The sequence below is a fragment of the Carcharhinus amblyrhynchos genome, chromosome 25 (genome assembly GCF_965287045.1).
Source record: "Carcharhinus amblyrhynchos chromosome 25, sCarAmb.v2.hapA, whole genome shotgun sequence".
NCBI classification, from domain to species: Eukaryota; Metazoa; Chordata; class Chondrichthyes; order Carcharhiniformes; family Carcharhinidae; genus Carcharhinus; species Carcharhinus amblyrhynchos.
In genome coordinates, this window is record NC_137348.1 from 443543 (window position 1) to 464887 (window position 21345).

Consider the following 21345-nt stretch of genomic DNA (forward strand, 5'->3'; position numbering starts at 1 on the left):
CTTTGTGGAACATCACTCCCAGTTTCTGCTATTTTTTTCCATCTAATCCCATGCCCAAAGAGTAGGAATTAATGGGTCCTTTTCCAATTGGCAGGCTGTAACTAATAAGGTGCCATAGGGATCAGTGCTGGGATCCCAGCTATTCACAAAATATGTTAATGATTTGGATGAGATGAGGTATTTTATGCAAGACTTTTATGGAGTGATTGCAGAGAGAATGTTTCTTCTTATTGTGAAGAGCACATCTAGAGGCTATCAATTTAAGATAGTCACCTCAAAGTCCAAAAAGGAATTCAGAAAAAAGCCCCTTTTACACAGTGTGATGAGATTGTAGAATTCGCTACCATAGGGAATGGTTGAAGCAAACGGTAGAGATTACATTTAAGTTAGCTAGAAAATTGGACAAGCGTAAGAGACAGAAGGGAACTGAGGATTATGATGATAACTTTAAATGGGAAAAGATGGAAGAAAGCCGGAGTGGAATATAAACACAGGCATGGACTACTTGTGCTGAATGACCTGTTTCTGTGCTGTGTATCTTACGTAATTTCACTCTCAATCCCTTCAGAATTTACTCAGAAGCTTGGTGCTGAGCTTTTACATATCAGCCATCTATCAGAAATTTTTAGAAAGTGTTAAGAACTTAGGGATTGTGAAACAAGAAAGATGAAACATCAAAGATTATGGATTCTGAGCAGTTTGGTTACAGCATTTAGTGACCGTGCAGGACTCCACCTTCACTGGCCTGGCACCATTTAGTTTCCTGCTCAGCTGAGGAATGGTGCATGGTGATGAAAAAGGACATCTGCAAATAGTTGACTATTTTAATACCATTACTAGAGAGTTTGCACACAACCAAAGGGAGAGAGAGTTCATTCGGACTGAGACTCAGCCAGAGTGAGGGTATCAGAAATTTGCAGCTGATTAGGAATTTGGTGCTGAGGGAGAAAAGGTACTTTCCGCCTTTTCCTTGCTTTCTAACTTCTACATCCTGGCTGTGGCCTTGCCCTGCTGCAGTAGCAGAGGACACAAGGGAAAATGATGATTGGTAAGCAGTAAGGCCAGGTAAATATTTAATTCTTCTTTCACTTACAGTTTCAGAGGTAATCTTTGTGTTTAGTTTGTAAGGGTTATATTTGGAAAAGTGACACCTGTGCTAAATTTGAAAAAAACACTGCAAAGCTAATTAATACAATGATTAACTGAGTCAAAATGGCTGGGCAGGTAATGTGCTGTAGCTGTATGATGTAGGAGCTGACAGATCCCCTTGTGAGCTGCAGTGACCTCATCTGCAGCAAGTGTTGGCTGCTTGAGGAACTTCAGCTCAGAATTGATGAGTTTGAGCTTCAGACGCTGCGTTACATCCAGGAGAGGAACAGTTACCTGGATGCTTTGTTTCAGGTGCTGGTCACACCCTGTAGTTTAAGTACCTCTAATTCAGTCAGTGGTCAGGGACAGCAGGGTCTCACTGCAAGTGAGTAAGGTAGAGGGATTCTGAATTCAGGAACAGAGGAGCCTCAGCTCTTGACCTTGTCCAAAGGTACGAGGTACTTGCTCCCTCTGTGGATGAGGAAAAGGGCTACAGGGAGAATGAAACCAAAAGAGAAAATGTTGGGAAATCTCAGCAGGCCTGGCAGCATCTGTAAGGAGACAAAAGAGCTGACGTTTCGAGTCCAGATGACCCTCTGTCAAAGCTAAAAGGCATAGGCATAGGTGGGAGATATTTATACTGCAGAATGAGGGAATGAAAGACGAGTCATAGCCACAGAAACCAGGGGAAAAGGCTGCTAATGGCAGCCCATAGAAAGAAATAAAGGGTGTGAATGGCCAAACGCCAGAGAAGCTGAAATCAGAGGGTAAACTGTGACAGATGAAGATGTGGGAGGAGGTGAGGGGAGAACGGGTGGGAGAGAGATAAAATTTAGAAAAAGGGGGAGAGGGGAAGCAAAGGGGGAGAAAAGGTAAGGAGAGGAGGGATAAAGTAGGGGAAAGAGTGGGCTGGGGTCAAAAAAGAAGAAAGACAATAAAGAAATGAAAGATAGAGAACAATAAAAAATAAAATAAAATGAAAACAAAGGGGGTGGAGGTGGGGTAGAACAAATCACCTGAAGTTGTTGAATTCGATGTTGAGATCAGAAGGCTGTAAAGTGCCCAGCTGGAAGATGAAATGCTGTTCCTCCAGTTTGCGTTGAGTTTCACTGGAACTTTGCAGCAGGCCAGGGACAGACGTGTGGACATGGGAGCAGGATCATGTGTTGAAATGGCAAGCAACCGGAAGGTCAGGGTCCTGATTGCACATAGACCGAAGGTACTCAGCAAAGTGATCATCCAGTCTACACTTGGTCGACATTGAAGACGACATTGGGAGCAGCAAATGTAATCCACCAAATTGAAAGAATGAATTGCTGCTTAACCTGGAATAAGTGTCTTGGGCCTTGGATGGTGAGCATGGAAGAGATAAAGGGACAGGTAGTACACCTTCTGCAATTGCATGGGAAGGTGCCATGAGTGACGGGAGAGGTGTTAATGAAAGAACAGCACTCCGAAAGCTCGTGCTACCAAATAAACATAGAACATAGAACAGTACAGGCCCTTTGGCCCTCGGTGTTGTGCTGAACTACATCCGAACCCAAGATCAAGCTATCCCACTCCCTATCATTCTGGTGTGCTCCATGTGCCTATTCAATAACCACTTGAAAGTTCCGAAAGAGTCCGACTCCACTAGCATAGCAGGCAGTGCATTCCACGCCCCAACCACTCTGAGTAAAGAATCTATCTCGGACGTGCCTCCTATATCTCCCACCGTGAACCTTATCGTTATGCTTCGTAGTAACAGCTACATCCACGGCGAGGAAATAATCTCTGCATGCCCACTCTATCCCCCCATCATCTTATAAACTTCTATTAAGTCGCCTCTCATCCTCCTCGCTCTAAAGAGAGAAGCCCCAGCTCCCCCAACCTTTCCTCATAAGACCTACCCTCCAAACCAGGCAGCATCCTGGTTGGCCTTTAACCTGGTGTTGTGAGACTAGTTACTATTTTAGATTTAGTATTATGTAATGAAGAAGGGTCGATGGTCTTGTTAGAGATCCTCTTGGAAAGAGTGGTCACAGCATGCTAGACTTTCAGATTCAAATTGAATGAGAGAAGAACAAAGAACAAAGAACAAAAACAGCCCGGGAAACAGGCCCTTTGGCCCAACGAGCCCACGCCGCCATTTTAACATTACCAGTCCCCCCTCCACCCATGACCCTTATCTATGATTATGGCATTCCACATTGAGGGGAGACTAATTTAGGGACAGGGTGCCATACTAGAGTTTTAGCATTGGGCAGAGGTAATTGTACAGGCCTGAGGAAAGAGTTGGCCCAAGTCAACTAGGCACAAATAATTAAGCACAGGGCATAGCTGAGGGACAATCAAGGAAATAGTGAATACCTCTCAATTAAAGTATATTTGTGAGAGAAAGAAGAATTGTAAAAGGGAGAAAAGCATTCTATGGCTAGACGAAGAAATGAAAGAGGATGTGGGCAGTATGGTGGCACAGTGGTTAGCACTGTTACCTCACAGCAACAGGAACCCAGGTTCAATTCTGGCCTCTGGGTGACTGTCTGTGTGGAGTTTGCACGTTCTCCCAGTGTCTGCGTGGGTTTCCTCCGGGTGCTCCAGTTTCCTCCCACAGTCTAAAAATGTGCGGGTTAAGTGGGTTGGCCATGCTAAATTCCCCCTTAGTGTCAGGGGCACTAGTTAGGGTAAATACATGGGGTTATGGGAATAGGGTCTGGTGGGATTGTGGTCAGAGCAGACTCGGTCGTCCAAGTGGCCTCCTTCTGAGCTGTACGATTCTATGACAAAGGCAGAAAATACAACATAATAAAGTGAAAAAGCTAATGGCAAGCTGCAGGATTAGGAGAACTTTAAGGTTCAGCAAAAGGCTACTAAAAAAATCAAGAGCTAAGATGAACGACATAAGGAAACTAGCAGAAAACATAAAGACAGATACTAAAAGCTTCTGTAAGTGTGTAAAGAGGAAAAGAATATCTAAAGTAAATGTTTGCCCTTTAGAGGATAATAATGCTGAGGCATTAATGGGAAATACAGTTGGTGGAGGCACTTTTGCCTGTCTTCACAATAGAGAATAATGAAGATTTTCCAAAAACTGTCCTTAATGCAGAGGAACTTGGTGCAATAACCATCATTAGGTAGAAGGTATTGACTAAACTACAGTTTATAGGCACATAAGTCTCCAGGACCTGATGGCCTGCACCTTGGGTATTAAAGGAAGTAGCAGCAGAGAGAGTGGATGTATTGGTTGTGATATTGCAAAATTCCTTGGATTCTGGAAACATCCCAGTGGATTGGAAACTTGTTAATGTGACGCTCCTATTCAAAAAGGGAGAGAGGCAAAAACTAGAAAACTATAGGCTGGTTAGTTTGACCTCTGTGGTGGGGAAGTTGCTGGAATTAATCATTAAGGACAAGATGACAGCATTTGGAAAGAGAAGCTCAATCCACCATTGTCAGCATGGTTTTATGAAGGATAATTCATGCTTGACAAACTTGCTTGAGTACTTACAGGGCATAACCAGCAAGGTTGATAGTGGAGAACTTATGGATGTGGTATATCTGGAGTTCCAGAACGTGTTTGACAAGGTGCTGCATAAAAGACTGATCCAGAAGATGAGATCACAGGAGATTGGGAGCAGAGTACTGGATTGGATTAAGTATTGGCTGATTGATAGGGAGCAGAGGGTCAGGATAAATGGGTCTTTCTCTGGCTGGTGAAATGTAACTATTGGAGTGCTGCAGGGGTCAGTCCTGCAGGCAAAACATTAACCCCTGTAATATGAGTAAAGGTACATCTGAAATCTGTCAGAAATGTTACTTGTCAGAATGAAAATGATTCCACTATACCTCAAAGAAGAATCGTAGCATCAAGGCAAGTGCCCCGAAACAGAAGCCTGGGCCAATCTGTTGTGTATAGATGCTCTTATCAGGGTAAAGGCCTTTTTTATCTTTCATCTTTTTTAACTGTGAAATTAAACGTAGCAGTTATTCAGCAATCTTCTTTATACTTATCCCTTACAGCAATAATTTTCCATTAAAGAATTAAAATGTGTCTCCTTTTCTCACATCAAAAATGTAATTTGTCTTGCATCTTTGGTTACCATGAAACTATTGTGTTTATTATTGTAAAATCCCATCTAGTTCACTCGTGCCCTTTAGGGAGGGAAATCTGATGTCCTTATTTGGTCTGGCCTACATGTGACTCCAGACCCAAAGCAATGTGGTTGATTCTCAACCGCCCTCTGAAATGGCATGGCAAGACATTCATCAATGGCAATTAGAGATGGGCAATAAATGCTGACTTTCTCACATCCCATGAAAGAATAAATTAAAAAGGAATACATAGTCCAAGTCTCACTGCATAGGAATGTGGTGATGACAGCTACTCTGTGCACTCTGACCTCTGTTGACCTGTGGAGGTCTTTGTTGTAAAACACTTGCTGGTGTCATTTGTAGAAGACTACGCTGGCTGAACTGATTGGCTGTTGGATCTCCTTCTCAATGGTGACCTTTTGAGAGAAGGCCATGGCCACTCCTTTAAGATATATGGGAAGTGAGAAATTGAGCTGTTTGGGTGTGGGTTGATAAACAAATTCAGTTTCAGCAACATTTAAGAACAGGATGAATTTCTTGTATGCAGAATTAAAGAGATCAAAAGTGGCTTGCAAATCTGGTGCAGAGTGCGCAACAACACTGTAATCATCTCCATGATGTAGATCATGTATGTCTATGGTGGGGAGTTTAGTTTTGGCATGGAGGCGACTGAGATTAAAGTATTTTCCATACAGATGGTATTTATTACTCATACCAGTGGGCATTTGATCTTTGTGGAGGTGAATAGTCACTGTCAGACAGACTTTAAAAAGTAAAGGAACTGTCTCACTGCCTTTCTTGATGAAATATGCGTTTTGAAGGCATCTGTTTCAGATCTTCCAATGAGGACAGTTGTGGTCATATCATCATGAAGCAATTGCAGAATTGCAGTGAAGTTCCTTGGATATCCAAATCAATCCATGGAGCCTTGTGATTTATTGATCAAATGCCAGGCCAGTAAATAAAATCATAATTTTATTTCTGCTTCACTTTTGATTTTTAAGTGAATCTTTATTGAATCTTACTTTGTAGACATAGATTCAAATCTAGATGTGATTGTGCTTTGATTAATTACTCAATGGGACAATGCTAGTTTATTATAAAGGATGTGATAACAGGACATTTAGAAAATATCAACAGGATATCAGCATGGGATTTATGAAGTGGAAAATCATGTTTGACAAACCCACTGGAGTTATTTGAGGTCCTAACTAGCAGAATAGATAAGGGAGAACAAATGGCTGTGGTGCATTTTGATTTTCAGAAAGCTTTTGATATAATCCCACATAAGAGGTTAGTGTGCAAAGTTAAAGCGCATGTGATTATGGGTATATACTGGCATGGATTGAGATTTGGTTGGCAGACATGAAAACAGAGAGTAGGAATAAATGGGTTTCTTCAGAATAGAAGACAGTGACAAGTGAGTACTATAGGGATCAGTGCTTGGATCCCAGCTATTCACAATATATATCAATGATCTGGATGAGGGAATCAAATATAATATTTCCAAGTTCGCTAATAAAACTAGGTGGAATTGAATGGTGAGGCGAAAGTAAAGTGGCTTCAAAGCGATTTAGACAAGTTGAGTGAATGGGCAAATCCATGGCAGCTTCAGTATGACATATAAGTGTGAAGTTATCCACTTTGGTAAGAAAAGCAGAATGGCAGGTATTACTTAAATGGTGATATATTGGGAAATGTTGCTATCTAAACGTATGGATTAAAAGCAGGGGTAGACCACTCAGCCTCTAGAGCCTGCTTGTAACTTCAACCCCACATTCCTGCCTACCCCTGATAACCTATCACCCTCTTGTTAATCAAGAATCTATCTAACTCAGTCTTAAAAACATTGAAACACACTGCTTTCATTGTGTTTTGTAGAAGGGAGATCCAGACACTCATGGCCAGTTGAAAGAAAAAGATTCTCCTCATCTCTGTTTTAAATGAGCAACCCCTTATTTTTAAACAGTGACTTCAGGTAATAGATTCCCCAGCAAGAGGAATCATTCTTTCCACATCATCCTGTCAATACCCCTCAGCATCTTACATGTTTTAATCCAGTCGCCTCTTATTCTTCTAAAGTCTACAGATCCAAGCCCAGCATCTCCAAGACAACCTGCCCATTCTTAGTTTTAGTCTAGTAAACCTTCTCTGATCTGCTTCTAACACATTTACATCTTTCCTTAAGTAAGGAGACCAATACTGTACACAATATTAAAGATGTGATCTTACCAATGCCCTGTACACCCGAAGCATAACTTCCCTACTTTTGTAGTCAATTCCCCTCACATGATAACATTCTTTTAGCTTTCCTAATTATTTGCATTATTTATATCCTGAAACAATAAAGTCGCCAAAGTTCCAGATGACTATAGGTGGGTGGTGATTTTAACTGGAGGATCTTTTTGCCATTCCTTGATGTTCTTTATATTCTTTCCAATCTTCTGAACTGCTACATGTTTTTGCACAAATACATATTGCTGCTCTAACAGTGCAATGGACTGGGAAACATCAGCAGGGGAGTTCAGCAAGTTCCTGCTGGGTGCCACGGCCTCCACGTGTCTCCGGCTTCAAGATTTATGGAATAATCAGCTCCGTACTAGAAATCAATTTAAACATTTAAATTGCTATTTCCATCCTAATTGCAGGCCTGAGACTGAAGTGTCCGGGCTTGTTAGCGTCTCCCCACCGTCCCACTCCCCATCAGGAGTGATTCATTGAAGCGGGGTTTACAACAGCTCCCTGATGATGGGAAGCAGGCAGCTGACTCCACTGAAGGGAACAGATGCTCTGGAGGCGCCCCCCCCCCCCCCCCCCCCGCACCCCCGGCGGTTGGGGGTAAGGAAGTGCCCCCAAGCATTGCTAGCATGGCAGTGGCAGCCTGGACCCCTGGCAATGCCCAAGGGGAACCTTGGCACTGCCCAACTGGCATCATGCAGTGCCAAGTGGGTGGAGCTTGAGGGGCATTTGGTGGGGTTGGGGAATCCTGCTGCCACTCTCCACAGGTACTGGTGACACAGGGAGGGAAGAGGGTGATTGGGACTGGACATCCAGGTGTTAGGGGATGGGGGGGGTGGGGTAGTGGTGTTGTAGGGGGCTTCTGTAGGGTGGGGAGGCCCATCGGGGTTGGCCAGGAAGGAAGACATCAAGGTTTACCCAGAGATGTCTGGAAGGCCAGTAACTGGGGGGTCACGGGGCTAGCCAGCGATTGGGAGACTGGCAAAGTGGCGTCAGTGTGCATGTACCAATCTTGGCCCTGACAGATCAGCGCATGCGCAGTGGTGCACTCAGTGCTATGCTGCTGGCCTCTCCAGCAGGAATGGGCCCTGCCCCCTTGATTTTCAGAGTGAATGACACTGGGCACTCTTCAGTGCTCAGAGTGTGGGAGATTCATTTTGAAAATCACCCTAAAAAAAATCAGTGGGAGTTATTCCAAGTGTCATGTGAATTCAGCACAGAAAATGTTTTGCTTTTTCCCCCAGTTTAATATTGTCTTTAGTTAACCACTGATGAAGGGCCCTTCCCTTGGAATTTTATTTCTCATTGGAATGTACTTATTTTAAATTATCCCTTCAAATGTCTGCCAATGGAACATCTGTTGATCTATCATTTAAGCATATTTGCCCGTTCACTTTAGCTAACTCTGCTTTCATGCCTCATAATTCCCCTTATTTAAGTTTAAAATACAAGTTGTGGGTGCACTCCTCTCTCCCTCAAAAGAATGTAAAATGCAATCATATTATGATTACTGATACCTAGGGCTGCCTTCACTCTGAGGTTATCAATGAATCCTCCCTCATTGCACAATATTAGCTCCAAAATCATCCGCTTTGTGGCTGGCTCCAGAATACGCTATTTTAAGAAACTTTTCATAGAACACAGAATGCAGAACATTACAGCACAGTACAGGCCCTTCAGCCCTCAATGTTGTGCCGAGCTATGTCTAATCCCAAGATCAAGCTATCCCACTCCCTGTCATTCTGGTGTGCTCCATGTGCCTATCCAATAACCGCTTAGAAGTACCCGAAGTGTCCGACTCCACAATCACAGCAGGCAGTGCATTCCACACCCCAACCACTCTCTGGACGAAGAATCTACCTCGGACATCCCTCCTATATCTCCCACCATGAACCTTATATTTACGCCCCGTAGTAACAGCTACATCCAGACATGGAAATAGTCTCTGCATGTCCACTCTATCAATCCCTCTCATCATCTTATAAACCTCTATTAAGTCGCGTCTCATCGTCCTCTGCTCCAAAGCGAAAAGCCCCAGCTCCCTCAACCTTTCCTCATAAGACCTACCCTCCAAACCAGGCAGTATCCTGGTAAATCTCCTCTACACTCTCTCCAATCCTTCCACATCCTTCTTATAGTCAGGTGACCAGAACTGAACACAAAATTCCAAATGTGGTCTCACCAATATTCGGTATAGTTACAGTATAACTCCATGGCTCTTAAACTCAAACCCCCTGTTAATAAACACTATCACACTATAAGCCTTCTTCACGGCTCTATCCACTTGAGTGGCAACTTTCAGAGGTCTGTGGATATGAACCCCAAGATCTCTCTGTTCCTCCACATTCCTTAGAACCCTGCCGTTGACCCTGTAATCTGCATTCAAGTTTGTCCCACCAAAATGAATCACCCCGCACTTATCAGGACTGAACTCCATCTGCCACTTTTCAGCCCAGCTCTACGTCCTATCAATGTCTCTTTGCAGCCTACAATGTTTTTTCCAAAAACATTCTATGAACTCTTCTCAGCTATCTTTGCACATTTCATTTTTCTAATGTTTATGTAGATTAAAATCCCCCATGATTATTGCTGTAGCTTTCTGACAAGCTCCCATTATCCCTTCTTTTATACTCTGCTCTACCATGTAATTACAACCAGGGGGCCTGTCCACCACTCCCACAAGAGACTTCTTGCCTTTATCGTTTCTCACCTCAACTGAAAAATACTTCTACATCCTGGTTTCCTGAACTTGGTCATTTCTCTCTAATGTGCCAATACCGTCATTAATTAACAGAGCCACCCCTCCAGCTGTTCTTAATTTCCAACCTCTCCGAAGCGTCGCATACCTTTCAATTTTCAGTACCCAAATTATGTTGTCCTGTAATAGCTATTGGATTGTAATTATTAATTTTTATTTGCACAATCAATTTATCTGTTTTGTTTTGAATGCTACATGCATTCAGATACAGGGCCTTAAATTTTGACCTTTTATTATTTTTGTGGCATCTAGCTTATTTGCTGATTTATTCTTAGATTTGTACTTTCTGTCCCTTCCTATCATGGTCTGTTTATCATTTCCCATATTGTTACCTTTCTCTCTTTCCTTGACTCTACTCTTTGGTAAACTACATCTTCCCAAATGTAATTGCTTGTCCCTACTATTTAGTTTAAAACCCTCTCTTCCTTAGGTATGCAACTTGCTAGAACATCAGCTGCAGCACAATTCGGATGTGGACTGTCCCACTGTTACAGATCCCACTTTCCCTACTACTGGTCACAGTACCTCACAAACTGGAACCCATTCCTCCCAAGCTAGTATTTTGAGCAATGTATTGATTTCTCTAATCTTATTTGTCCTGCGCCAATTTGCGTGTAACACAGATAAGAATCCAGAAATTATTACCTGAGGGTCTGTTTCTTAATTTGATGCCTAGTCATTCTGATTATGTAGAACCTCCTTCCTTGTCCTGCCAATGTCATTCAAACCTCTATGGACCATCACTGCCTGGATCCACCTCCTCCCACTGCAAGTTCCTCTCTAGCACTGAGCAGATGTCCTGAACTCTGGCATCAGGCAGATACTTCTACTGTACAAAAGGGACTGGGTGTCCTATACACTAGTTATTGAAAGCAAGCATGCAGGTGTAACAAGCAGCAAGGCTTACCTAACCCACATTCTGTGGGCTTCAGGAGGCCTTGAAACCCCTCTATGTGTTCTCCAGAGCCACTGTTAAAATACTGGTAAGACAGGTAAGTGAAGTTGAAGGTTCTGCAAGAGGAATGCTCCTTCAATCACAAAGTGTTGCTCTCCCACTAGTGAGCCAAGTAGCAGCAATTGTGGGAATGAAAGAATCTTTGTTAGGAGGAGCAGCAACATCAGTGGCGTTGAGCTTGCCGGGGAAGAAGAGATTTTTGGGAGGAGTGAGAGCACACAGGAAAACAAGGTTGTGTGGGTGTGTCTATGTGTGTGTGTAAGGATGAGCATGTGACAGGGAAACTCCTGAGAGGGAGAATGTAAGAGGGAGAGTGTGAGACAGCAAATGTGTGTGTGTGCGTCAGTAAGTGTGTGAGAGGGCAAGTGTGTGTGAGAGAGGGCAATTGTGTCTGTGTGAGGCAGGGTGAGTGTCTCTGTGTCTGTGAGACAGTGTGTCTGCATTTTCTTATTCATTCATGGACAAGTTGGGTTGAAGGCTGAAAGTAAATCTCTGACTGTACGACTCTAATTAAACTATTCAGCCTATGGAGTCCATGTTAGCTCATTTCCCCAGTCTGTCCCCGTAACCCTGCAGCTTTATTTCCGTCAATTTTCATTTGAAATAGGCATATGTTAAAATATTTATAAGGAGCAAAATCCTCAGAAGAAGCAGCCAAACTTTACACAGAAAACAGCCTGAAATAAAAGTGATTAAAAAGATAGGATTAACAGATACTTCTTTATTATGCTGCTTCTATACTGCTTAGAAAGGGGGAGATGGTGGAGTTGTGGTAATATTGCTGGATTAGTAATCCAGAGACCCAAGCTCATGCTCCTGTAGAATTTGAATTCTATTAATAAATCTGGAATATAAAATGAATCACCAATGATGGTGACCATGACTATTATTGATTATTGTAAGAACCCATCTGATTCACTAATGTCCTGTCACCCTTAGCTGGTCTGGCCTACATGTGACTCTTGACACACAGTTGACTCTTAACTGACTGAAATGACCAAGCAAGTCAAGCAATTAAGGATGGGCACCAAAGCTGGCCTTGCCAGTGAAGCCGACATCCCGTGATGGAATAAAAGTGAAATACAAGAACAGGAGAGAAACAAGGACAGATGGATAGCCATAAAGACTTGAAAATAACAAACTGTAATAGTGATATAACACCAAGACAAGTGTAAATGCTTTAGTACTCTACATACAAATTTGATGGTTATTATGAAGACAGCGGTTCCAATTGGTCCAGAGTAAACACCATAGCCCCACCGATCTTGATAGATCCGCACACTCAGAGTCAGCACTCCAAATATAACCAAAGTAGATCTTTTTGGTTCCTCAAATTCTGCTAATGCTAAATAATAAATAAGCAAAAAATAATGCATTTTTAAAGTTACTTATTATTTCATACAAATTGTGAAAGTGTTTAGGAAAATGTTGTAGCTATTTTATTCACAGGAATATCTTTCAAACAGCAATTAGATAAATAATTCACACATTAGACAACTCATTTTCCTATATTACTCAGTGCCATTTTATGAGATACAATATGTAAGCTTTGAGATTTTAACACCATATGAGCTGCTACTAGCCATGAAGAACCCAAATCAGAAATTTAATACAAAATATTGCTCAAGAAAAGAGACATGCCAGCTTTTCACCTTATAGTTATCAATATAGATCCAAACATACAAATTAGGAGCAAGAGTAGGTCTCTCAGTTCCTCCAGCCATTCAATAAGATCGTAGTTAATCTGACTGTAACTTCAACTCCAAATTCCTGTCTCCAAATAACCTTTCACCGCCTTGCTTATCAAGAAACTATTTGGCCCTGCATTAAAAATATTCAAAGGGTCCATTAACACCACATTTTGAGGAAGAGTGTTCCAAAGACTCATGAGCCTCAGAGGAAAAAAATCTCCTCATCACTGTCTTGAATAGTTGAAGCTTTGGGTGGGATTTTCCGGCCACACTGTAAATTACAGCCCAAGCTCAATGGACCTTTAAATCATCCGCCAAATGTTTTGTCTAGCCCACTACAATTTTCAGCCAATGTCTGTCTGGCACTGAAATAACAGAAGCTAATATAACAGTTTCGTAGAAACTGATACCTTGTTATTTCTGAAGAACGCGAACAACTCCCTATGGGTTGTGGAGAACAATTGAAAGGGCGTGATAGAAAGGCCATCTACATTTCATAAGCCAGACCAGGCTGATTCCTCTGCTAGGACAAGAATCATAGAAATCACAGAAACCCTACAGTGCAGAAGGAGGCCATTCGGCCCATCAACTCTGCACTGACCACAATTCCACCCAGGCCTTACTCACAAATCCCTACATACTTACTCGCTAATCCCTCTAACCTACACATCTCACGACACTAAGGAGCAATTTTTAGCATGGCCAATCAACCTAATCTGCACATCTTTGGATTGTGGGAGAAAACCAGAGCACCCAGAAAAAATCCACGCAGAAACGAGGAGAATGCGCAAACTCCACACAGACAGTGACCCAAGCTGGAATTGAACCCAGGTCCCTGGAGCTGTGAAGCAGCAGTGCTAACCATTGTGCTACCGTGTCACCCCAAAGGACCCCACAACCTCTCTTTACGACCTAATAGTTACAGCATTAACAATCTCAGGGACCTAGACAAAAGGATGCACACTCTATGTCAATGCTAGAATAGAGAGGTGGGAATCATGTAACATGACCCTGTAGCTAGTGGAACCAGTAATATTGCTTTGTGGTATAAAGAAAGCTCAGTCTGCCCGTGTGATAGCTGGAGAGGGAGGCTGAGTCGAGGCTGACTGTAGCAGCAGAGGCTTGACAGGTCTCTCTCTCTGAGACCTGTTAGACATTTGCTGGTTGAGGCTTGTATATGTGCAATGGCGCCTTCTGCTGCTATATCAGGTTTGCTGGTAATTTAAGCCTGCCTCCTTCCCTTATAGGCAAGGAATGGTTTAGCCCATTTATTACTGCACTGACTGGGTAAGATAGTGGATTTGAGCTCGTCCAAAAAATGGGTAAGAAATTCTCCCGCTTTCACGGCCATCCTGAACTTCAAATTTTTCAGTAAGATTCCTCCCCTTTTCTCTGTTCTTCTACCCTCAGATGCTGCCAGACTTGCTGAGATTATCCAGCAGTTTCTGTTTCTATTTCATATCAGCACAAAAATTGTTTCTGTCCATGTTTAAACAGCCCTGATTTCTCCTCTCATCACCCCTCCATAAAAAGAAGTGTTTTTAACCTGCTTCCCCCACTAGAAGTGGCACCGTGTTACCCAATCTGTCAAATTCAACGTGATCCAATTTTCTATTATTAATTCCACAACAGATTGGGCAGCCGAGTGGTACAGTGCTGCCTCATAGTGCCAGGGACCCGTGTTCAATTCCGGCCTCAGGTGACTGCCTGTCTGAACTTTGCACATTCTCCCGGTGTCTTTGTGGGTTTTGTCTGGGTGCACCGGTTTCCTCCCACACTCCAGTTGTGTTGGCTATGTTAAGTTGACCCTTAGTATCAGGAGGATTTAGGAATCATTCCTCATATCTACACCCAGACTCTCTTCAGGAATCATTTCTCACATCTACACTCAGACTCTCTTCAGGAAACATTTCTCACACCTACACCCAGATTCTCTTGAGGAAACGTTCCTCATATCTACATCCAAACTCTCTTCAAGAAACATTCCTGACATCTACATCCAGACTCTCCTCAGGGAACATTCCTCACATCTACGCTCACTCTCTTCAAGAAACATTCCTCACATCTACACCAAGACTCTCTTCAGGAAACGTTCCTCACATCTACATTCAAACTTTCTTCAGGAAACATTCATCCAATCTACACTCAGACTCTCTCTGTTCAGGGAACAATCCTTACATCTACACTCACTCTCTTCAGGAAACATTCCTCACATCTACATACAGACTCTCCTCAGGAAACCTTTCTCACATCTACACCCAGAAGGAGCAGAAGGACCTTGGAGTCCGAGTCCATAGGACTCTTAAATCGGCCTCGCAGGTGGAGGATGTGGTCAAGAAAGCGTATGGTGTACTGGCCTTCATTAATTGAGGGATTGAGTTTAGGAGTCGGGAGGTAATGCTGCAATTTTATAAGACTCTTGTCAGACCCCACTTGGAGTACTGTGCGCAGTTCTGGTTGCCTCACTACAGGAAGGATGTGGAAGCTATTGAGAGGGTGTACAGGAGATTTACAAGGATGTTGCCTGGATTGGGAGGCATGCCTTATGAAGATAGGTTGAGGGAGCTTGGTCTCTTCTCTCTGGAGAGACAAAGGCTGAGAGGCGACCTGATAGAGGTTTATAAAATGTTGAGAGGAATAGATAGGGTGGATTCTCGGAGACTATTTCCCAGGGCTGAAATGGTCACTATGAGAGGACACAGGTTTAAGGTGCTGGGAAGCAAGTACAGGATGTTAGGGGTAAGTTTTTCACTCAGAGGGTGGTGAGTGAGTGGAATTGGCTGCCATCGGTGGTGGTAGAGGCGAATTCGCCGGGGTCTTTTAAAAGACTTCTGGATGAGTACATGGGATTTAATGGGATTGGGAGTTACAGATAGTTCTATGGCCTGGTAGGTATGGATATGATCAGCGCAACTTGTGGGCCGAAGGGCCTGTTTGTGCTGTAGTGTTCTATGTTATATCTACACCCAGACTCTCTTCAGGAAACGTTTCTCACATCTACATTCAGATTCTCTTCAGGAAACATTGCTCACATCTAGAATCAGTCTCTCTTCAGGAAGCGTTCCTCCCATCTACATCCAGACTCTCTTCAAGAAACATTCCTCACATCAACATCCAGACTCTCTTCAGGCAACATTCCTCACATCTACATCCAGACTCCCTTCAGGAATCATTCCTCACATCTACACCCAGACTCTCTTCAGAGAACATTCCTCACATCTACACCCAGACTCTCCTCAGGAAACGTTTCTCACATCTACACTCAGACTCTCTTCAGAGAACATAAGAACATAAGAAATAGGAGCAGGAGTAGGCCATCTAGCCCCTCGAGCCTGCCCCGCCATTCAATAAGATCATGGCTGATCTGTCATGTCTCAGTTCCACATTCCCGCCCTCTCCCCATATCCCTTAATCCCCTTGCCTATCAAAAACCTATCAACCCGCGTCTTAAATATATTTAGCAAGGCAGCCTCCACCACTTCAACGGGCAGAGAATTCCAGAGATTCACCACCCCTTGAGTGAAGAAGTTCCTCCTCAACTCTGTTCTAAACCACGCCCCCCTTTATCTTGAGGCTGTGCCCTCTAGTCCTACTGTCCTTTCTGAGCGGGAAGAGCCTCTCCACCTCTATCCTATCCATCCCATTCATCATCTTATACGTCTCAATGAGATCTCCCCCCATTCTTCTAAACTCTAACGAGTACAAGCCTAGTTTATTCAGCCTCTCCTCATAGTTCAACCCCCTCAACTCCGGTATCAGCCTAGTAAACCTCCTCTGCACTCCCTCCAAGGCCAAAATATCCTTGCATAAGTGCGGCGACCAAAACTGCACACAGTACTCCAGCTGCGGCCTCACCAGTGCCCTATACAGCTGCAGCAAGACCTCCCTACTTTTATATTCAATCCCCCTCACTATGAAGGCCAGCATCCCATTTGCCTTCCTGACCACCTGCTGCACCTGCAGGCTGGGTTTTTGCGACTCATGCACAAGGACCCCGAGGTCCCTCTGCACCGTCGCATGCTGCAGTTTTTCGCCATGTAAGTAATCGTCCTTCCTACCATTATTCCTACCAAAGTGGACAACTTCACATTTGCCAACATTAAATTCCATTTGCCAGTCCCTGGCCCATTCGCCCAGCCTATCTAGATCCTTCTGCAGACTCTCCACACCCTCTGCACAATTTGCCGTTCCACCAATCTTGGTGTCATCAGCAAATTTTGACACCATACACTCGGTTCCCTCCTCCAGATCATCTATATAAATGGTAAATAGCTGAGGCCCCAGCACCGACCCCTGGGGCACTCCACTAGTCACCAACCGCCAATCCGAATAGCACCCATTGACCCCCACTCTCTGCCTCCTATTTGACAGCCAATCCCCTATCCACGCCAACACCCTACCCCCAACTCCATGCCCCCTGACCTTCTGTAATAACCTCTTGTGAGGCACCTTATCAAACGCCTTCTGAAAATCAAGAAACACCACATCTACCGGCTCTGCTCTATCCACCGCCCTCGACACATCCTCATAGAACTCCAATAAATTTGTCAGACACGACTTCCCCTTAACGAAACCGTGCTGCGTCTACTCTACCAAACAATTCTCCTCAAGATGCCTCGCTATTTTCTCCTTGATCACAGATTCTAACATTTTACCTACAACAGACGTTAAACTAACCGGCCTATAATTCCCTGCCTTTTGCCTGCCACCCTTCTTAAACAATGGCATAACATTAGCCGTTTTCCAATCTTCCGGCACTTCCCCGGAATCCAGCGACGTCTGGAAAATAATCACCATTCCTCACTTTCGCATCCAGACGCTTCTCAGGAAACATTCCTCACTTTTACACCCAGACTCTCTTCAGGAAACATTCCTCATCACTGCATGCAGACTCTCTTTGGGGAAAATTACTCACAGCTACACCCAGACTCTCTTCAAGAAATATTTCTCACATCTAAACTGACTCTCTTCGGGAAACATTCCTGACATCAACACTCACTCTCTTTATGAAACATTCCTCACAGTTGCTGACAAGAGTTGGGGCCACATTTGACTTGGTATTGGGTAATGAACCGGGCCAAGTGTTAGATTTGTTTGTGGGAGAGCACTTTGGAGATAGTGATCAGAATTCGGTGTCCTTCATTATTGTAATGGAGAGGGACAGGGCCATATGGCAAGGCAAGGTTTACAATTGGGGCAGGGGTAATTATGATGCGATTAGGCAAGAATTAGGGAACATAAGATGGGAACAGAAACTGTTAGGTATGGGCACAAATGAAAAGTGGAGCTTGTTCAAGGAACAAATACTGCGTGTCCTTGATAGGTATGTCCCTGTCAGGCAGAAAGGAAATGGTCAAGTGAGGGAACCATGGTTCACAAAGGAGGCTAAATGTCTTGTCAAAAGGAAAAAGGAAGTGTACGTAAGAATGAAAAAACAAGGTTCATTTGGGTCGGTTGAGGGTTACAAGGTAGCTAGGAATGAGTTTAAAAAAAGGGCTTAGGAGAGCTAGGAGGGGGCATGAGAAGTCCTTGGTGGGTCGAATAAAGGAAAACACCAAGGCTTTTTACTCTTATATGAGAAATAAAAGAATGACCAAGGTGAGGTTAGGGCCAGTCAAGGATAGTAGTGGGAACTTGTGTATGGAATCAGATGAGATAGGTGAGGCGTTGAATGAATACTTTTCTTCAGTGCTCACTAAGGAGAGGGGCCATGTTTTTGAGATGAGAGTATGATACAGGCTGATAGGATGGAGGAGGTAGATATTCTGAGGGAAGATGTATTAGCAATTTTGAAAAACCTGAGGGTTGATAAATCCCCTGGGCCAGATGGGATACATCCTAGGATACTTTGGGAGGCAAAGAATGAGATTGCGGAGCCTTTAGCTTTGATCTTTGGGTCCTCACTGTCCACGGGGATAGTGCCAGAGGACTGGAGAGTGGCGAATGTTGTTCCTCTCTTCAAGAAAGGAAGTAGGAATGACCCTGATAATTATAGACCAGTTAGTCTTACTTCGGTGGTTGGTAAGTTAATGGAAAGGGTCCTGAGGGATAGGATAGAAACCATAGAAAATTACAGCTCAGAAACAGGCCTTTTGGCCCTACTTGTCTGTGCCGAACTATTTTTTGCCTAGTCCCACTGACCTGCACTTGGACCATATCCCTCCACACCCCTCTCATCCATGTTTTTCTTAAATGTTAGAAATGACCCGGCATTTACCACTTTATCCGGCAGCTCATTCCACACTCCCAACACTCTCTGCGTGAAGAAGCCCCCCCTAATATTCCCTTTAAACTTTTCTCCTTTCACCCTTAACCCATGCTCTCTGGTTTTTTTCTCCCCTAGCCTAGTTTTATGACCATTTGGAAAGATTCAGCTTAGTCAGGGATAGTCAGCACGGTTTCATGAGGGTAAGTCCTTCCTCACAAATTTGATTGAATTCTTTGAGGAGGTAACTAAGTGTGTAGACGAAGGTAGAGCAGTTGATGTCATACACATGGATTTTAGTAAAGCATTTGATAAGGTTCCCCATGGTAGGCTCATGAAGAAATTAAGGAGATGTGGGATAGCAGGAAATCTGACCGATTGGATAAGTAACTGGCTATCTCATAGAAGACAGAGGATGGTGGTGGATGGAAAATTTTAAGACTGGAGACCAGTTACCAGCGTTGTACCACAAGGATCAGTGCTGGTTCCTCTGCTATTTGTGATTTTTATCAATGACTTGGAAGAGGGGACTGAAGAGTGGATTAGTAGATTTGTTGATGACACCAAGATTGGTGGAGTAGTGGATGACGTGGCGGGCTCTTGTAGGCTGCAAAGAGACATTGATAGGATGCAGAGCTGGGCCGGAAAGTGGCAGATGGAGTTTAACCCTGATAAGTGCGAGGTGATTCATTTTGGTAGGACCAACTTGAATGCGGATTACAGGGTCAACAACAGGGTTATGAGGAATGTGGAGGAACAGAGAGATCTTGGGGTTCATATCCACAGATCTCTGAAGGTTGAACATAAGAACATAAGAAATAGGAGCAGGAGTAGGCCAGCTAGCACTTTGAGCCTCCCCCGCCATTCAATAAGATCATGGCTGATCTGAAGTGGATCAGTTCCACTTTCCTGCTTTCTCCCCATAACCCTTAATTCCCTTGTCTGTCAAAAACCTATCTACCCGTGACTTAAATATATTTAGCGAGGTAGCCTCCACCACTTCAACGGGCAGAGAATTCCAGAGATTCACCACCCTTTGAGTGAAGAAGTTCCTCCTCAACTCCGTTCTAAACTGCTCCCCCCCACCCCTTATCTTGAGGCTGTGCACTCTAGTCCTGCTGTTCTTTCTGAGCAGGGAGAATCTCTCTACCTCTACCCTATCCAACCCTTTCATTATCTTATCGGATTCGTTAAGGGGAAGTCGTGTCTGACAAATTCATTGGAATTCTATGAGGATGTGACTAGTGCGGTAGACAGAGGGGAACCGGTGGATGTGGTGTTTCTCGATTTTCAAAAGGCATTTGATAAGGTGCCGCACAAAAGGTTGCTTCAGAAGGTTAGGGGACATGGAGTTGGAGGTAAGGTGTTAGCGTGGATAGAGGATTGGCTGTCTAATAGGAGGCAGAGAGTTGGTATCAATGGGTGCTATTCTGATTGGCGGTTGGTGGCTAGTGGAGTGCCGCAGGGATCGGTGCTGGGGCCTCAGCTATTTACCATTTATATAGATGATCTGGAGGAGGGGGCTGAGTGTAGGGTGTCGAAATTTGCTGATGACACGAAGATAAGTGGAAAAGCAAATTGTGCGGAGGGTATGGAAAGTCTGCAGAGGGATCTAGATAGGCTGAGCGAGTGGGCGAGGACCTGGCAGATGGAGTACAATGTTAGCAAGTGTGAGGTTATCCACTTTGGCAGGAATAATAGTAGGAGGGATTACTATTTAAAGGACGAAAAGCTGGAGCATGCTACGGTGCACAGGGACCTGGGGGTCCTTGTGCATGAGTCGCAAAAACCCAGTCTGCAGGTGCAGCAGGTGATCAGGAAGGCGAATGGGATGCTGGCCTTTATAGCGAGGGGGATAGAATATAAAAGCAGGAAGGTCTTGCTGCAACTGTACACTGTACCGGTGAGGCCGCAGCTGGAGTACTGTGTGCAGTTTTGGTCGCTGCACTTGCGCAAGGATATTTTGGCCTTGGAGGGAGTGCAGAGGAGGTTCACTAGGCTGATACCGGAGATGAGGGGGTTGGACTATGAAGAGAGGCTGAATAGACTGTGTCTGTACTCGATGGAGTTTAGAAAGATGAGGGGGGATCTTATAGAGACGTATAAGATAATGAAGGGGATGGATAGGGTAGAGGTAGAGAGATTCTTCCCGCTCAGAAAGGACAGCAGGACTAGAGGGCACAGCCTCAAGATAAGGGGGGTGCAGTTTAGAACGGAGCTGAGGAGGAACTTCTTCACTCAAAGGGTGGTGAATCTCTGGAATTCTCTGCCCGTTGAAGTGGTGGAGGCTACCTCGCTAAATATATTTAAGACATGGGTAGATAGGTTTTTGGTAGGC

At 44.0% G+C, this 21345-nt stretch overlaps 1 protein-coding gene across 1 annotated transcript in view; it reads right to left on the reverse strand.

Moving 5' to 3' along the window:
- mymk (myomaker, myoblast fusion factor) overlaps positions 1-21345 on the reverse strand; it is a 51848-nt gene that overhangs the window by 26170 nt on the left and 4333 nt on the right. The window contains exons 3-4 of the mRNA XM_080212075.1: positions 12308-12456; positions 4915-5031 (exon numbers count right to left, since the gene is read on the reverse strand). Of these exons, the coding sequence (XP_080068201.1) occupies positions 4915-5031; positions 12308-12456 (266 nt within the window). The remainder of the gene's footprint in view (positions 1-4914; positions 5032-12307; positions 12457-21345) is intronic.